Source organism: Amphimedon queenslandica, unplaced genomic scaffold (assembly GCF_000090795.2).
Source record: "Amphimedon queenslandica unplaced genomic scaffold, v1.1 AMPQUscaffold_13302, whole genome shotgun sequence".
In the NCBI taxonomy this organism is placed as follows: Eukaryota; Metazoa; Porifera; class Demospongiae; order Haplosclerida; family Niphatidae; genus Amphimedon; species Amphimedon queenslandica.
This window is the reverse complement of record NW_003546462.1, coordinates 56,469-72,953: the sequence shown is the minus strand read 5'-3', so window position 1 is coordinate 72,953 and position 16,485 is coordinate 56,469. Positions and strand designations below refer to the sequence as shown.

Below are 16,485 nucleotides of genomic sequence, written 5' to 3'. Positions count from 1 at the left end.
TAATTTTAATTTTAAAGTTAACAATCATTCTCCTTCCTCCACCACAAGCTAAGCAAAATTATTTCTGTTGCTCCACCTCCTCTTCCAATCCTCCGGTTCTCAATCTTCCTCCTGCTCCTCCTCTCCCTGTTCCTCCTCCTCCTCCTCCTTGTCTTTCATTCATACTGTTAACAGTAGCTAACAATTGAGCCATTGAACTGCGTAGATCCTTCATTTCCTCAGATAATGATTTGCTTTGATTTTTGACATCAGCTACAGTTGCCTATATTAAATAATATGCATGATAAAAGAGAAAGTTCACTATGTTCACTTACTGGATGTTCAGTTTTAGATTTCTCAATCTCATCAATTGTTCGTTTAAAAAAACTATGCTTGTTTGGTTTATCCTTCATTTTAGTAATGGTTACAATCTTTTCCAACAAATATGAAACTTTTTTTAGTTGCTCCTTTTTATCAAGATGGTTCTTAATTGATCTTAGAAGTTCTTCAATAGGTAATGTAAATTCAACCTATACATATTAACATTGAGTAAGTAATGTCAAGAATACTTGGTAATGTCAAGAATACTTGGTAATGTCTATGCAAATCAGTTCTTACCTTCAGAGTTAGTCTGTAAGTATCAGCTGATTTTTGTATTTCATCAGTGTCACCAACAGCTAAACCAATCTATATAAAAATGAGTTGGTCAGTGGGTGGAGTTAATAGAATATGGACATACCAATAGATTAAGGAATAGAATTGGCATTAAAATCACAAACACAATTATCAATGAAAAGGAAACCACTGGATACTGTACATCAGGGGCATTCATTTGATTATTCTGTCGTAATAATGGATCCATATCAAGTTCCCCCACTGTCATTGTTATTGCCTTAACAGTTGTCCTCCATGGAGTGATAAATGGAGTACGCTGCATAAAAAAAGTAATAAAGAAAAAAATACTTGAGTCTTACTATTCCTTCTGCTCTATCTTGAGGATCATAAAACATCATATAAAAAGGAACTGCAAATGCTAAGATTAATAGTAAAGCAAGGGTGACAACCTTCATAAAGTTGTTAAAAATTTTAATAAACATGACCACATATATTCCAACTACTGGTAACTTTCTTATGGAGAATATCAGTGCAATCCAACAGAGGAATACAGCAATCACTCCAGTCTGCCACTGCCATGAATGAGTACAATAGCACTGGTTGCTATGTACTGATGCAAAAATTATTGTAAAGACAAATAGTGGGACTTCAATAAAGTTGACAAAACTGGTCAAATACTCTTCTTTAAACAAAACCAGTTGAAATGCTTCTCGTATTATCATGATTGCACAATAAACTATCAGGCATGTACTAGCAATAGATATGTATATTCGAGATACAAATCTTTCCTCTAAACACAAGCATTACAGTCATATAATAGTTATTATTCGGCAATTACCTGTAAAGCAATCAATAGATGTTTCATTGTCATTTCCAAATACTTCCATACCTATTATGAATAGTATAATTATTTAATAAACGACTTATAATAACTTACATATTTTTGAATTTGGAGGATGGACAGTGAGAGCATATGATGTCAGTAGAATGACAAATAAAAAATAAAAAAACAAATTAGTGTAATAGACTATACAGCCTATTTTATTCCATTTTTGATCAAGTAATGTAACAGCCAATGGATGCTTCAATAAGTCAGCACTTGGTGAATCAGCCTATGAATAATAAGTATAATTTATAGTTACTATAAAGTATAGCTTACAAGAATATTAAGACAGTGATTCTCACTAGAGTATTTTAGCTGTGGAGGCCATTTTTTAGTTGTCCTTTCATTACTAGTCCTTTTATTACTAACAAATAATAGAAAATAATTGCTTGCTCTTATTAAAACAACATTTTAATATTCTTACAGATCAAAATCATCAAGAAACTCATAATTAAAAGTAATCTCATGATCAGGATGATCTTCCGGGTTTTCTTTCTTACAGCAGTTATCAAAAACAACTTTAGCTACATCTACATGTAATAGAGCCACAAGTGCAATAACCACCAATAATACTAATACTGTATATTAACCTGGCATCTTCTTAATTATCCTTCTCATTGGTGTTGTGAATTGCTTTTTGGCTCCATGATTTTTCCTTTTTTTGCAACACCATACTCTTCTAATCCCACAGATTTCATCAGCACTTTCATCAATAATTGTATCCTTAACAGTGTAATTACGTAATGCATCCTCCCACTTATCACTAGTCACTATAGCCATTGCAGCATCTCTATATTATTAAAAAGAATTGTAGTAATTATCCATAATTATTAACTCTCACTTTTTTCCTCTCTCTACAGCAATATCAAGAGCATTAAGACCATCTTTATTACATTTAGTAACATCAGTATCTTTTCGCTTCAGTAGTAATTCAACTATTTCTGTATGTCCTTTTTCACAGGCAATTTGAAGTGCTGTATAATGCTACATGATAATAATAATAACAGCTAATACAAAAATTTAAAAAAAGATTAAGTAGGATTCCAAACAACTTTCTACCCTTATACCAATTCAGCGGACAATGGCTGCCATTTTGAAGCAAAGATTAGTTCTTAAGTGCCTTAAAGCAATAATACTAGTTTTATTTTTTTCCTTGTTTTTGCTTTCTCTTTTAATAAATTTACAGAAAAATATAACCCGTGAAAAAACCATGGGCTATAGCCTTTTTTCTTTTTCTTCCAAAAGGGAACTAAACATTTTGATTCATCGAAAATTAATGGAAAAAAGGCAAGTAGGATTCCAAACAATTAACTTTCTACCCATGTGCCAATTCAGCAGACAATGGCAAGCAAAGATTAGCTCTTGCCTTGAAGCAATATCATCAGTTTCATCTAATAATTATGTCACTTACACTGTCCTTATCAGTAACATTGACATCAACTCCCTTATGCTCCAGTAGTAGTTTAACTATCTCAGTATGTTGTTGTATATAGGCAATTTGAAGTGCTGTATGCTACATGATAATAATAATAATAACTAATACAAAATTTTAAAAAAATTAAATTAATAGGACTTATTCATCAAAAAATAATGGAAACAAAGGCAAGTAAGACTCCAAACAACTTTCTACCCATATACCAATTCAGCAGACAATGGCAAGCAAAGAAAGATCTTGCCTTAAAGCAATATCATCAGTTTTATCTTGTTTTTTCTTAATTTTTCTTTTTTAAAAATAAATATATACAATAATTATGTCACTTACATTGTCCTTATCAGTGGCATTGACATGAACTCCATTATGCTCCAGTAGTAGTTCAACTATTTCTGTATATCCTTCTTTACAGGCAAGAAGAAGTGGTGTATGCTACATGATAATGATAATAATGACTGATGCAAAAATTTAAAAAAAGATTAAGTAGGATTCCAAACAACTTTCTATCCTTAATACCAATTCAGCGGACAATGGCTACCATTTTGAAGCAAAGATTAGTTCTTACCGTATAGCGGGTAATTTTTGACTGGTGCTTATTTGCATCTGTTTCATTGCTATTAATTTTAAACAAAAATTAATTCTTGATGAAAATTAATTCTGAAGATAGGCGTGACCATAATAAATTGATAATAACATAATAATAAGCATAGATGGCGCGTTCACCTTCTAAAGAACCTCTTCCAGACCCTACAGGACCAGGGGCCCTCTTTCTAATGCTATCAGTCCTACAGATGCTAATAAAGACATCAGATCAACTGTTTTTGTCTAGTCAAAAATAAAACCAACAAATTTTTATTCTAAAGTCATTTCTGGTTTTATTCAAAATTTTCAACTGCCGAAAATTACCCACTATACGGTAAGTGCCTTAAAGCAATGATACTAGTTTTATCTTTTTTCCTTGTTTTTGCTTTCTCTTTTAATAAATTTACAGAAAAATATGACCCATGGAAAAACCATGGGCTATAGCCTTTTTTTTTTTCTTCCAAAAGGGAACTAAACATTTTGATTCATCGAAAATTAATGGAAAAAAGGCAAGTAGGATTCCAAACAATTAACTTTCTACCCATGTGCCAATTCAGCAGACAATGGCAAGCAAAGATTAGCTCTTGCCTTGAAGCAATATCATCAGTTTCATCTAATAATTATGTCACTTACACTGTCCTTATCAGTAACATTGACATCAACTCCCTTATGCTCCAGTAGTAGTTTAACTATCTCAGTATGTTGTTGTATATAGGCAATTTGAAGTGCTGTATGCTACATGATAATAATAATAATAACTAATACAAAATTTTTAAAAAATTAAATTAATAGGACTTATTCATCAAAAAATAATGGAAACAAAGGCAAGTAAGACTCCAAACAACTTTCTACCCATATACCAATTCAGCAGACAATGGCAAGCAAAGAAAGATCTTGCCTTAAGCAATATCATCAGTTTTATCTTGTTTTCCCTTTTTTCCTTTTTAAAAATAAATATATACAATAATTATGTCACTTACATTGTCCTTATCAGTGGCATTGACATGAACTCCATTATGCTCCAGTAGTAGTTCAACTATTTCTGTATATCCTTCTTTACAGGCAAAAAGAAGTGGTGTATGCTACATGATAATGATACAATGACTAATGCAAAAATTAAAAAAAAATTAAGTAGGATTTACTCTAGCTGTGCTTATATATTCATCAAAAACCAATTCAGCAGACAATTGGTTGCCATTTAAGCAGAGATTGATTGTTTTTGTTTTCTCTTTAAATATTCATGTCACTTACGCTGTTGTCCTTATCAGCAACATTGAGATCAACATCCTCTTTCTTTAGTAGTAGTTTGATTATTTCTTTATGTTGTTTCATACAGGCAATATGAAGTGGTGTACGCTACATGATAATGATAATAATAATAAATAATATAAAAATTCAAAAAAATTAAGTAATGGAAACAAGGGCAAGTAGGATTCCAAACAATTTTCTACCCTTATACCACTTCAGCTAGCAGACAATGGCTGCCATTTTGAAGCAAAGATTAGCTCTTGCCTCAAAACAATATCATCAGCTTTATCTTGTTTTTTTAAAGGCCTCCATACACTAGACAACATGTTGCTGGCAACATTTGTGGTTACTTTGATCTTGTAAGCAACATGTTGCCAGACTAATAGAAGGCTGTTCTATTCCTGGCAACATGTTGCTTACAAAATCAACATGTTGCCTAGTGTATGGAGGCCTTTAGTTTTTGCTTTCTCTTTTATATAATTATGTCTCTTACATCATCCTTATCAGTGACATTGACATCAGCTCCATGCTTCAGTAGTAGTTCAACTATTTCTGTATATCCTTTTATACAGACAATTTGAAGTGGTGTACCCTAATAATAATAATAATAATAATAATAATAATAATAATAATAATAATAATAATAGTAATAATAATAATGATAATAATAATAATAATAATAATAGTAATAATGATAATAATAATATTAATAATAAAATATTAATAATGAATAACCACATGATTCAACCACATGCAGTTAAGTGTGGTTTCTGAACCATTTTAAGTTGAACTGGCTTGTATGTAGATGGGACTTAATTTTTGTGATTTTTTTGGTAAATTTCAAATTTGCAGCTTTTGTGATTTTTGATATAAAATAATAATAAAAATAATGATAATAATAATAATAATAATAATAATAATAATAACAATAAGTTACATTTTCCCTATTAGTGTGATTAATAATATTAACTCCTTCAAGCTGCCCTCCTGCACCGGCCATACGAAGAACTATACACTAACATAATAATAACAACAAAAATTATTATCATTATTATTGTAACTTACATTTTCATCATAAGTGTTCTTGGCATTATCTATACCATGCTTCAGTAGTAGTTTAACTATTTCTGTATGTCCTTTCACACAAGCTAAATCAAGTGGTGTATTCTACATAATAATAATAATAATAATAATAAATAATAATAATAATAATAATAATAATAATAATAATAATAATAATAATAATAATAATAAACTAACTACTTAACTAGAACTATATTTTTATTTTATTTTATTCTGTTATTAATTTCTTTTTTTGTCCCTTTTGTCTGCTTAATGACTTTTTCAGTGTTATTACCATTGCTGTTTTTTGTGTTGTAAATTTTTCTCTGTTTTGCCCCCTTCCCTGTTGTTGTTGCCTTTGTTTATAATAATAATAATAATATTAGGGCTTTGTTTTGTTTTGTTTGTGTTTTTAGTATCTTTTTGATAATAATAATAATGTTAATAATAATAATAATAATAATAATAATAATAATAACTGTTGATACCTGTGACGGAGCCCCTTTGGACCTTATAATGACTTAAATCCATAACTTAACTTCATCCTTATTAAATTATTATATATTTTTTTAAATCTCTATCAACCTAATTATTTTTATTTCATTTTTCATCCTGCCCTAACTTTGTCCTAATTCTAACTTTCGTTAATAATAACAACAATAATAATAATAATAATAATAATAATAATAATAATAATAATAATAATAATAATAATAATTATAATAATAATTATAATCATTGCCTATTACTTTTATTGTTATCCTTATTTCTCTCTCTTTCTTCTCTCTCTCTCTTTTCTCTCTCTCTCTCTCTCTTCTCCTTTATTATTAGAAAATAATAATAATAATAATAATAACCGCATTTCCCTACATCTAAATATGCATGCATTTTTAAAACTACTTTAAGAATATAATAATAATAATAATACTATGTCAATACTATTTCTCTTACTCCATTATTATCAGTGACATTGACTTTAGCTTTATGCTCCAGTAGTAGTTTAACTACTTCTGTATGTCCTTGTTCACAGGCAATACAAAGTGGTACACGCTAACATAAAAATAAAATAATATTAATGTATCAATGATCATACATTTTGTTCATCAGTGGCATTGACTTTAGCTCCCATCTTAAGTAACTTTTCAACTACTTCTTTTTGTCCTCCTATACAAGCCACAACAAGTGGTGAATTCTACATAATGATAATAATAATAATAATAATAATAATAATAATAATAATAATAATAATAATAATAAAATTAATAATAATAGTATAACTAATAATGTTAATACTATATTAATGTCTCACTTTTCGTTCATCAGTAACATTGATATCAACTCGACCATTCTTCTTTAGTAGTTCAACTATTTCTGCATGTCCTGCTATACAGGCTAAGACAAGTGGTGTATGCTACATAATAATAATAATAATAATAATAATAATAATAATAATAATAATAATAATTAATAATAATAATAATAATTACTGTGTCTCTTACTTTTTGTTTATTAATGTGATTGATATTAGCTCCATGCTTCAGTAGTAGCTCAATTACTTCTTTTTTTCCTCTCATACAAGCCAAACCAAGTGGTGTATCCTACAGGACAAATAACATGGGATAAAGGTTGAAAGGGAATGACTTTTCAATGACTTTATGATTCGGGGTGAATCCTTCAGGTCATGATTGAATTACCCCACAAGGGCCCAGATGCTATATGTATTTATAAGCAAGTCAACAGTTAATTTATAAGGTAAGTTCTATATGAGTTTGCTTTTCTTGCAGTATTGTGACCTGAACTGCTGAAGAAACAATGGTAGCATGCATCAAATGCCAAAATAGAAATTTTTCTGTGGTTTGACATATATTACCATTTATTTTTACAACACTTCCAGTGTAGCTATAGCAAAAACTACAGAGCAAATAAAGCAGGAAAGACAAAGATAGATTTCTCTAAAGTCAGAGAGAGCTTTTATTTGTCTTAGTGAAAAAACTATTAATCATGCAAGAAGTAAAATTAATCTTATTTACTCAAATCCCCCAAACCAATAAACTGCAAAATAAAACTGCAGTGTTAATATGTCTCTTACATCATCCTTATCAGGGTGATCAACATTAGCCACACCATGCTCCAGTAGTAGTTTAACTATTTCTGTATGTCCTGGTATACTGGCATTACAAAGTGGTGTAAGCTACATAATAAATAATAATAATAATAATAATAATAAAATAGTAATAATAATATTACATATTAAAGCTAATAATAATTTTTTGTTTTTATAATACTGTTTTATTCATAATAATATTAATAATGGCTTCTTATGGGGCCCCATGAGTAATTAATTTATGGAGCTTGTACTTTATGAAAAACATATACAACCTTTATATTTATCTCTATGCTAGTAGAGACACACTCATGTGAGTTTAATTAAGGCTTGCCCCAATAATAAATAGATTTGTTTAACTATAGTTATTAATAATTATTTATGATGATGTCAATACTATTTCTCTTACTCCATTGTTATCAGTGACATTGACATTAGCTTTATACTTGAGTAGTAGTTTAACTACTTCTGTATATCCTTCTATACATGCCATACCAAGTGCTGTACGCTAATATGATGATGATGATTATAATATAATTATTATAATTATGTTTCTTACTTTTTGTATATTAGTGTTATTGATATCAGCTACACCATACTTCAGCAACAGTTCAGCTATTTGTGTATGTCCTCTTAAACAGGCATTACCAAGTGGTGTATTCTAAATAATAATAATAATTATTATTATGACTTTACAACACACAGGACAAAAAGTAAGGATAATTAACATATGAGACAGGACAGGATAGAAGTGTTGAAATACTGACTCCAACTACTGAAGCAGCCTTTATAGTAGAGTACGAAAAAAGAAAAAGTAACAAAATTTAAGTACATGAACAAGAACTGCAAGGACACAAACAATAATATGTGCATGAATTATATGAATCAAAATGTAATAAAAAATGATCCCAAAAGTGATTAATGATATGTTGCTTTAAGTGATGTGAGGATGCTGAGAGGTCAATGGCTGGTAGGTTATATCATGCAATAATAATGATAATAATAATTTGCTTCAATGTCTTCATTTTTCTCATAGGCTCTGTTGTTGTACTTTATGTCCTCCCTTTAAAGCTTTGCTTTATAATAATAATCTTATTATTGCTTTTTGTTTTTTTGGTGTTGTATTTTGTTTTAGGTTTTTGCTTTTTATTTTTGTTTCTGGTTTTCAGTTTATTTTTTGCTCTTAAATTAGATTTTATAATAATAATAATAATTATAATAATAATAGTATTTAATAATGTTCTGTGCTTATATTCATCATTCATTTATTATTTCATTCCTCTTTGTGTTTGCTTCAGGCCCTCTAGAGCTGTAAACTTGGGCCCTTTAGCATGATTGGTTAACTGTATCTGACATAAGCTAGCTTAACCAATTCAGTTTGTTTAAAAGTTGTTATAATAATTACCGTAGGATGTCACACAAATGTTTCTTACTTTAAGACCATCAGTGACATTGATATCAACTCCATCCTGATTCAGTAGTAGTTCAACTATTTCTGCATGTCCTCCAATACAAGCCATAGCAAGTGGTGTACACTACATAATAATAATAATAATAATAATAATAATAATAAAATTAATAACTATGTATTAGTTAATCTATAGTGGGAGAAAAGCCTGACTCAAACATAATAAGATCCACAGAGACTGATAGGGTAGTATTGGTGATAATGGCAATAATAATAATAATAATATCAATAATAATAATAATAATAATAATAATAATATCAATAACAATAATAATAATAATAATAATAATAATATCAATAATAATAATAATAATAATAATAATAATAATATCAATAACAATAATAATAATAATAACACTAATAATTTCTATGTCTCTTACTCCTTTTTTATTTTTGTGAGTGACATCAGCTCCAAACACCAGTAGTAGTCCAACTATTTCTGCATGACCTTGATGACAGGCAATACCAAGTGGTGCATTCTACATAATAATAATTATAAAAGAATGATAATTATGTCTCTTAGCTACATTGCCCTCATCAGTTTTATTAACATCAGCTTTATGCTCCAGTAGTAGTGCAACTATTTCAGTATTTCCTGCTATACAGGTCATAACAAGTGGTGTACGCTAGCATGATAATAATAATAATAATAATAATAATAATAATAATTACTGTGTCGTTTACTTTTTGTTTATTAGTGTGATTGATATTAGCTCCATGCTCTAGTAGCAGTGCAACTACTTCTTTATGTTCTCCTACACAAGCCATACCAAGTGGTGTATCCTATAGAATAAAAACTCAAACTAATTGTTGTCTCCAGCCAAATATAATAAAATAATTATCATGTCTCTTACATCATCCTTATCAGTGTGATCAACATTATCCACACCATGCTCCAGTAGTAGTTCAACTATTTTTGTATGTCCTGGTATACTGGCATTACCAAGTGGTGTATTCTACATAATAATAATAATTATAATAATAATTCAATGTCTCGATCTTACTCCATTTTTATCAGTGACATTGACATTAGCTCCATGCTCCAGTAGTAGTTTAACTATTTCTGTATGTCCTGGTATACTGGCATTACCAAGTGGTGTAAGCTACATAGTTAATAATAATTATAATGTTTACATAATTGTTAACTGTATTATTATTATTATTATAAAACAAAAGCACTTAAGACAAAAACAACAATCAACAATAAACAGAAGAACAAAGAGCTAGACCTAACAAAAATTGAAAACCTAAAATAAAAAAAGCAAAACAAACTATTATTATTTATTATTATTACTACTACTACTACTACTACTACTACTACTACTACTACTACTACTACTACTACTACTACTACTACTACTACTACTACTACTACTACTACTACTACTACTACTACTACTACTACTACTACTACTACTACTACTACTACTACTACTACTACTACTACTATTATTATTATTATTATTATTATTATAACCAAAAAGAAACACTTAGGTATACTATACATGTAGATAGAACAGATGTAACATACAGAAGATGGAAGAGAGTACAGTTAATGGAACAGAAATTGATTACTAAATAATTTCTCTTACTTCATTTTCATCAGTGACATTGGCATTAGCTCCTTTCTTCAGTAGCAGTTCAACTATTTTTGTATGTCCTCGTATACAGGCCATAGCAAGTGGTGTACGCTAACATGAATAAATAACATTAAAATTAATGATAAATATCAATAATATTTGAGTAATTTATAGGATTATACAGAATGGAAAATTTCGAAAATTTGCATACTGTCTAGATTTTTATTCCAGTTGTATTCACATTAATTTAGTACATCTCATTGTTATGCAAAACCTACATGCATACCATTATTTGAGATACATGTATACCAAATTTATGGTAATAATAATATGTATTAACAAATCAACATGTTTGAGCTAGCTACTCATTGTTTGACTCTCATGATCTTTATTCTCAAAAATTTTTATTTCATGTAATATCTTGCACACTGTGTAATGCATGGAACAGATGTTGCATAGTATGTTGTAGGCCTCCATATTTATTCTTTTATTATAATAATAGTAATAATAGTAGTAATAGTAGTAAATTATTTATTTAGTTAATGTAAAACTGTAAATGATAAATGATGATGTGGTATGTAATGGAAAAGATGTAGTGTAAAAGAATTTAATTAGGCCCTACTGATCAAGTAGTTTATCAGGCGCATTGCTAGGGATATAGAGTCCATTAATATTACATTTTTATAGTACTAGAAGAAGATTGGAAAAGCCCCAAAATACAACAAAAAAGCAATAAGTGGGGGAGAAATTGAAGTTATATAAAATAGTTTATATAATAAGCAGAAATCTCTTACTTTCTGGCTATTAATGTGATTGATATCAACTCCCTCCTGCTCCAGTAGTAGTTCAACTATTTCTGTATGTCCTTCTATACAAGCCAAACCAAGTGGTATGTTCTAATAATAATAATGATAGTAACAGGAACATGCAATAACTACCATGTCTCTTACTTTATGGTTATCAGTGAGATTGAAAAAAGATTTGATTTTAGAGTCAGCATCATTTTCATGCAAAGAAGACGTAAGACGATTAGCTCTTTCTTTAATAAGAAGCTCAACTATTTCTGTGTGCCCAGCCTGACAAGCACAATGAAGTGGTGTAGAGTTATTTTCATCAGTAGCAGAGATATCCACTGTTTTATCTTGTAATAATTTAGCAACTTTATCAGAGTTATTCATCAAACAGGCTTGGTGGAGTAGTGTCAAGTTAAGTTCATCTGTAAAATTAAGAATAAATACTGACTCAGAATAGCCAAATAAAGAGAAATTTGTACAATTTTGTCTGTGCATATTATTGGTACGTTAAATATTATGACTTTGCATTTCATTTTCAAAAACTATAATACTTACAATGTAATTATTATTTATTATGCATGACTATTACATTAATAATGGTTAAAGTTTGACATAATGAGGTAAAGTCCACACACACACTACTATTATATCCACTCCATTTCACCCTCTGCTAGTTAAAGTTCCCTCAAATCACTCCTTAAGATCTAATAACAATCTCTTGTAGCTCATCTACGTACCAAAATTCATTTAATTTATCTGTAAGTTAACTGATGGAATCATCTTCCCTATCTCTCTCTCATATCTTAAATTGGAAATAGACGATCACTTATGACTACTTCATTCACTACCTTAGAATTAGCTATGCTATTACTTATTATTAAAAAATATATTCATTATTATTATTAAAAAATATATTCATTATAATAATTAGAATTAAATATCTTGTATGATAATTAAATTATCATACAAGATATTTAATTTTATAATTTACCACCAATATCATTCATCCTATTAAGACCACCTAGGCCTTCTAGAAGCTTGTGTAAAGATGGCTGGCTATTAGGATCACCTAGGCCTCCCAGAAGTTCGTGTAAAGATGGTTGGCTATTAGGATCACCTATAGCTAGGCCTCCCAGAAGCTCTTGTAAAGATGGCCTGCTATTAGGATTACCTAGGCCTCCCAGAAGCTCAGCGAAAGCTTGGGGACTAAGTAGGTCCTGCAATAGAAAAAAAGAGGAAGAATGAGACATAGAGTGTGAGAGAGAAGTTAGTATAAATTGCAGAACAATCTTTACTGTTTACATCTCTGCTCATGCATGCAAGGGCTCAAAAATTTTATACCGGTATTAAATGAAAATATTAAAAAATAAGAGCTATTTAGGATTTGATGCAGATATTATATGGGTAGGATAAGATGATATATAACGAATGGAAAGAAGATAGACAAATAAAAAAGTGGAAGGGTGAGAGTAAATAGTTAATAGTACAGCTTACATCCATTTCTATAGCAACATCATCATCAGCAGCCATCCTGGCCCCTTAGCTAGCTATACAAGCTGGCTACTGAAACTGCAAAGAGTGAAGGGTGTCCTCGCTCAGAACAGAAGCTTAGCTTTATAGACGTATCATAATCTTGACCACACCCACTTATTATCTAATATGTGGGAACACGTGGGAGTATTATTGAAAGATTATTATTATTATCCTTAATATATTCAACTTGACTTTTCATCCTTCCCAGAAAATATTTGGCATTATTTGCCTACCCAAAAATACTTTCCTTCTCCTCTTCTCCACTTTTAAATTCATTTTCTCTGCTTTCTTTAATTCTTTTGGTCCTCCTCCTCATCCTCACACTAAGCCTTTCATTGATCATTGGCCCAATGTGATACATGCAAAGTTTGCTAGCAACTAGCAAGTGAAGCCTACAAGTAGAGAAATAAAAAAACGAAGTCACTAGTGCCCAGTGATGATCTTCCAATCATATGTGGCAAGATCTGTATATACAATGCATAAATATGAATCATAAATGGATGCGGACTGTATACACATATGTAATGCATGTGTATCATTTAAAAATATCATTTAAAGTAGATTTATCAACACATACAAAAACTTATTATTTGGCCTAGTTTTAACCATAATATTATGTATCAAAGTCAAAAGGTTACCACTCAAAAAAATATCTCAGGACAGCAGTGCTTGAAAGTTGAACCATAATGCAAATATGGTGGCTACTATACATATTGCATACACACACATGGACAATTGAGCCACCTAATGGACTGCTTACATTTGGAATAGACTAGGGTAGAGCAAATTGCTTATGTCAGTGAGAACTTATTAAACCATTGCTTCAGCTGTATAATCTGCATAGTCAAAGAGCATTGAAGAATGGAAAACATTACATCTGTTTACTGTAATGTTATACTGGTACCCTAAATTTTATTACAACATTGTATTAAAACAGTTGCTATAAAAAGTATAAATTCAGCTATGAGCTGATGAATGATCATAGTTAAATTATAAGGTCATATCACTTATTATGGCACAATTATGATCAATTTATAAGGTCGTATCACTGCTTTTGTAACATAGCATCCTATAGTATACACAAAGTTTAGAGTAATAATAGTAAAAGAGTAATAGTAATAGAGTAAAGACAAAAAATATCTTTAAAATTTTTTTCATTAAATTTATATCTGATGAAAGTTTAGAGTTATATGACATTCTATGTCAGAACAGCCGAAGTAGTCCTATTGTTAAAAACATGTTTTTATTGCTCTAAACATTGTGTAGGATATTGTGTCAAAATAGTTGTTATAAAAGTATAATTAGAACTATCATAATTGAATATTAGGTTAATAGCACTTATACTATAACACAATTACCGTCAACTATCATGACAAACACACTAAACACAGGATCCTACACAAAGTTTAGAGTAATAGCTATCACTACACACAATAGTTGGGAGTGAAACTAAACTAACTACACACATGACAAACAAGTCATAAATGATATTTTGCAGAGAATCTAATTTTAGAATAATGATAAGTAGATTTAATAGTTATTCAATTAACTTCATATGTTTAAGTCCTATGATGTGAGAGAGTGATTTATGCATGCAACAGCTGGGAGAGTAACTTGGCTATAGCTCTATCAAAAAACTATGTAAACTGCATACTTACTGAACACTCAATTCTTTTCTCACCATGCAACACTACATTCTAATGCAGTATGTCAACAAAATACTTTACTATAATACACAGTTTGTAGCCATAAATGGTATTATTGATGCATTGAATCAAAAGATAGCCAGTGAAGTATTAGAGAAGACAGTTTGTAAATATACAAAGTATATCTTATAAGTCAGGAATTCATGCAGTCACAGTCTAGCTGCATGTATGTATTACAGCATGAATGACCATCAACAATCATATCACAGCACGGCAATTTCAACACAGCATCCTACACAAAATTTTAGAGCAATAGCTATTGCTCTAAAATTTGTGTAGGTAGGATACCATCAAGGGTACATAATATTATGGCTTGTTTGTCATTTATGTGATTGTGTGAGTAGTTTATTTAAATACTGTTATCTTCGATCATTAAAGATAATTGTAATTACTATTATCTTTATTAAAGATAATAGAAACTAAATAAACTACTCACATGATCACATAAAGGACAAACAAGTCATAAATGGTATTATGCAAGGAAACTAAATTTAGAATAATGATAAGTTTGTAGATTTAATTTAAGAAGATGGTATACTTACATCTTATTAACTCAGTTACCAACACTAACTTTAAGCTAATACATTTATCTTTTAAAATAGTCTTAGAACATGCATTCAGCCATAAAATTCTATCTGAATCATATCAACCTGCCAATCAAATTGGTTTATAATTTTTTCAAACAAACTCCTCAAACAATTTGTACACAAATGAAAATGTGGAATGCATTAAATTAAATATTATAATACAATACATGTAGTAATGGTTTGGTATAAAGATGGGATGATTTATGAATGTAACAGCTGGAGAGAACAACTCAGCTATAGATAGCTGTAACTGAACTAATGTGTGAAGCTACTAATATGCTACTGTTATAACATTGAATTTTTTCTCACCAACACGTGTACATTATAATGCAGTATCATAAAGGCCATAAACTTTACTATACCACACAATTATAGTGGTATTACTGATGTAAAAGATAGCCAGTGAATGATAAGTAATTAGAGAAGAGAGGTTAGTAAATATAAACACAAAGTATAACTTATAATATATCTTATACGTATTGCAACTCCCTGATCAGATTACTCTACTCAATCAGCAGTTCATTAGTTTAGCTATTCAACCTCATTCAATTTACTATCATAAGTATAAATTATTAAGTTAATTGGACTAAGTGACTAGCGACACACTCCATTCAAATAGACAGGGGGAGTGTGTTGCTTCCTCTGGCTCTGCCCAATTAATGAGGCGTATTCATTACTCTGATTTGAATAATTAGATATTACGGTCAATGGGGCAGAAGCGCATTATTATGTGCAATGTCAATGGCGATGCAGTCCAAGATAGAGGCCTTGTTACCAGTTAAAGGAGCAGAGGAACGGAAAGTCGCTGGGCTCAAACACTCACTTGAATCCATAGGAAAGTCCATGTAAGGAAGAAAAGCTGGTTTATGAGAAAGGTAAGAAAACATTAATTTGTGCAATCACCTTTCTTCC

At 29.9% G+C, this 16,485-nt stretch overlaps 1 protein-coding gene across 3 annotated transcripts; it reads right to left on the bottom strand.

The window, feature by feature from the left end:
- Positions 1–11: 11 nt before the first annotated feature.
- LOC109583507 (serine/threonine-protein phosphatase 6 regulatory ankyrin repeat subunit B-like) lies at positions 12–12,950 on the bottom strand. 3 transcript variants are annotated; one of them, XM_019998893.1, is made up of 36 exons: positions 12,739–12,950; positions 11,904–12,169; positions 11,748–11,849; positions 10,966–11,064; positions 10,378–10,476; positions 10,228–10,329; positions 10,058–10,156; positions 9,901–9,999; positions 9,754–9,852; positions 9,339–9,440; positions 8,465–8,566; positions 8,315–8,413; positions 7,891–7,992; positions 7,301–7,399; positions 7,111–7,212; positions 6,895–6,993; positions 6,753–6,851; positions 5,805–5,906; positions 5,677–5,754; positions 5,233–5,331; positions 4,743–4,847; positions 4,472–4,573; positions 4,125–4,226; positions 3,240–3,341; positions 2,889–2,990; positions 2,319–2,461; positions 2,068–2,267; positions 1,902–2,007; positions 1,754–1,841; positions 1,532–1,706; positions 1,433–1,483; positions 954–1,384; positions 719–910; positions 598–666; positions 315–509; positions 12–262 (listed from the first exon to the last, which is right to left on the bottom strand). In XM_019998893.1, exons 1-36 carry the CDS (start codon positions 12,752–12,754, stop codon positions 59–61), a joined length of 4,431 nt encoding a protein of 1,476 aa, XP_019854452.1. In that variant the 5' UTR covers positions 12,755–12,950; the 3' UTR covers positions 12–58. The 3 variants fall into 3 exon arrangements, with proteins under 3 accessions (XP_019854452.1, XP_019854451.1, XP_019854453.1); XM_019998892.1 differs by lacking the exons at positions 2,889–2,990; positions 3,240–3,341 and having other exon boundaries at positions 12,739–12,787; XM_019998894.1 differs by lacking the exons at positions 8,315–8,413; positions 8,465–8,566; positions 9,339–9,440; ... (2 more) ...; positions 10,058–10,156; positions 10,228–10,329 and having other exon boundaries at positions 12,739–12,786.
- Positions 12,951–16,485: the final 3,535 nt, after the last annotated feature.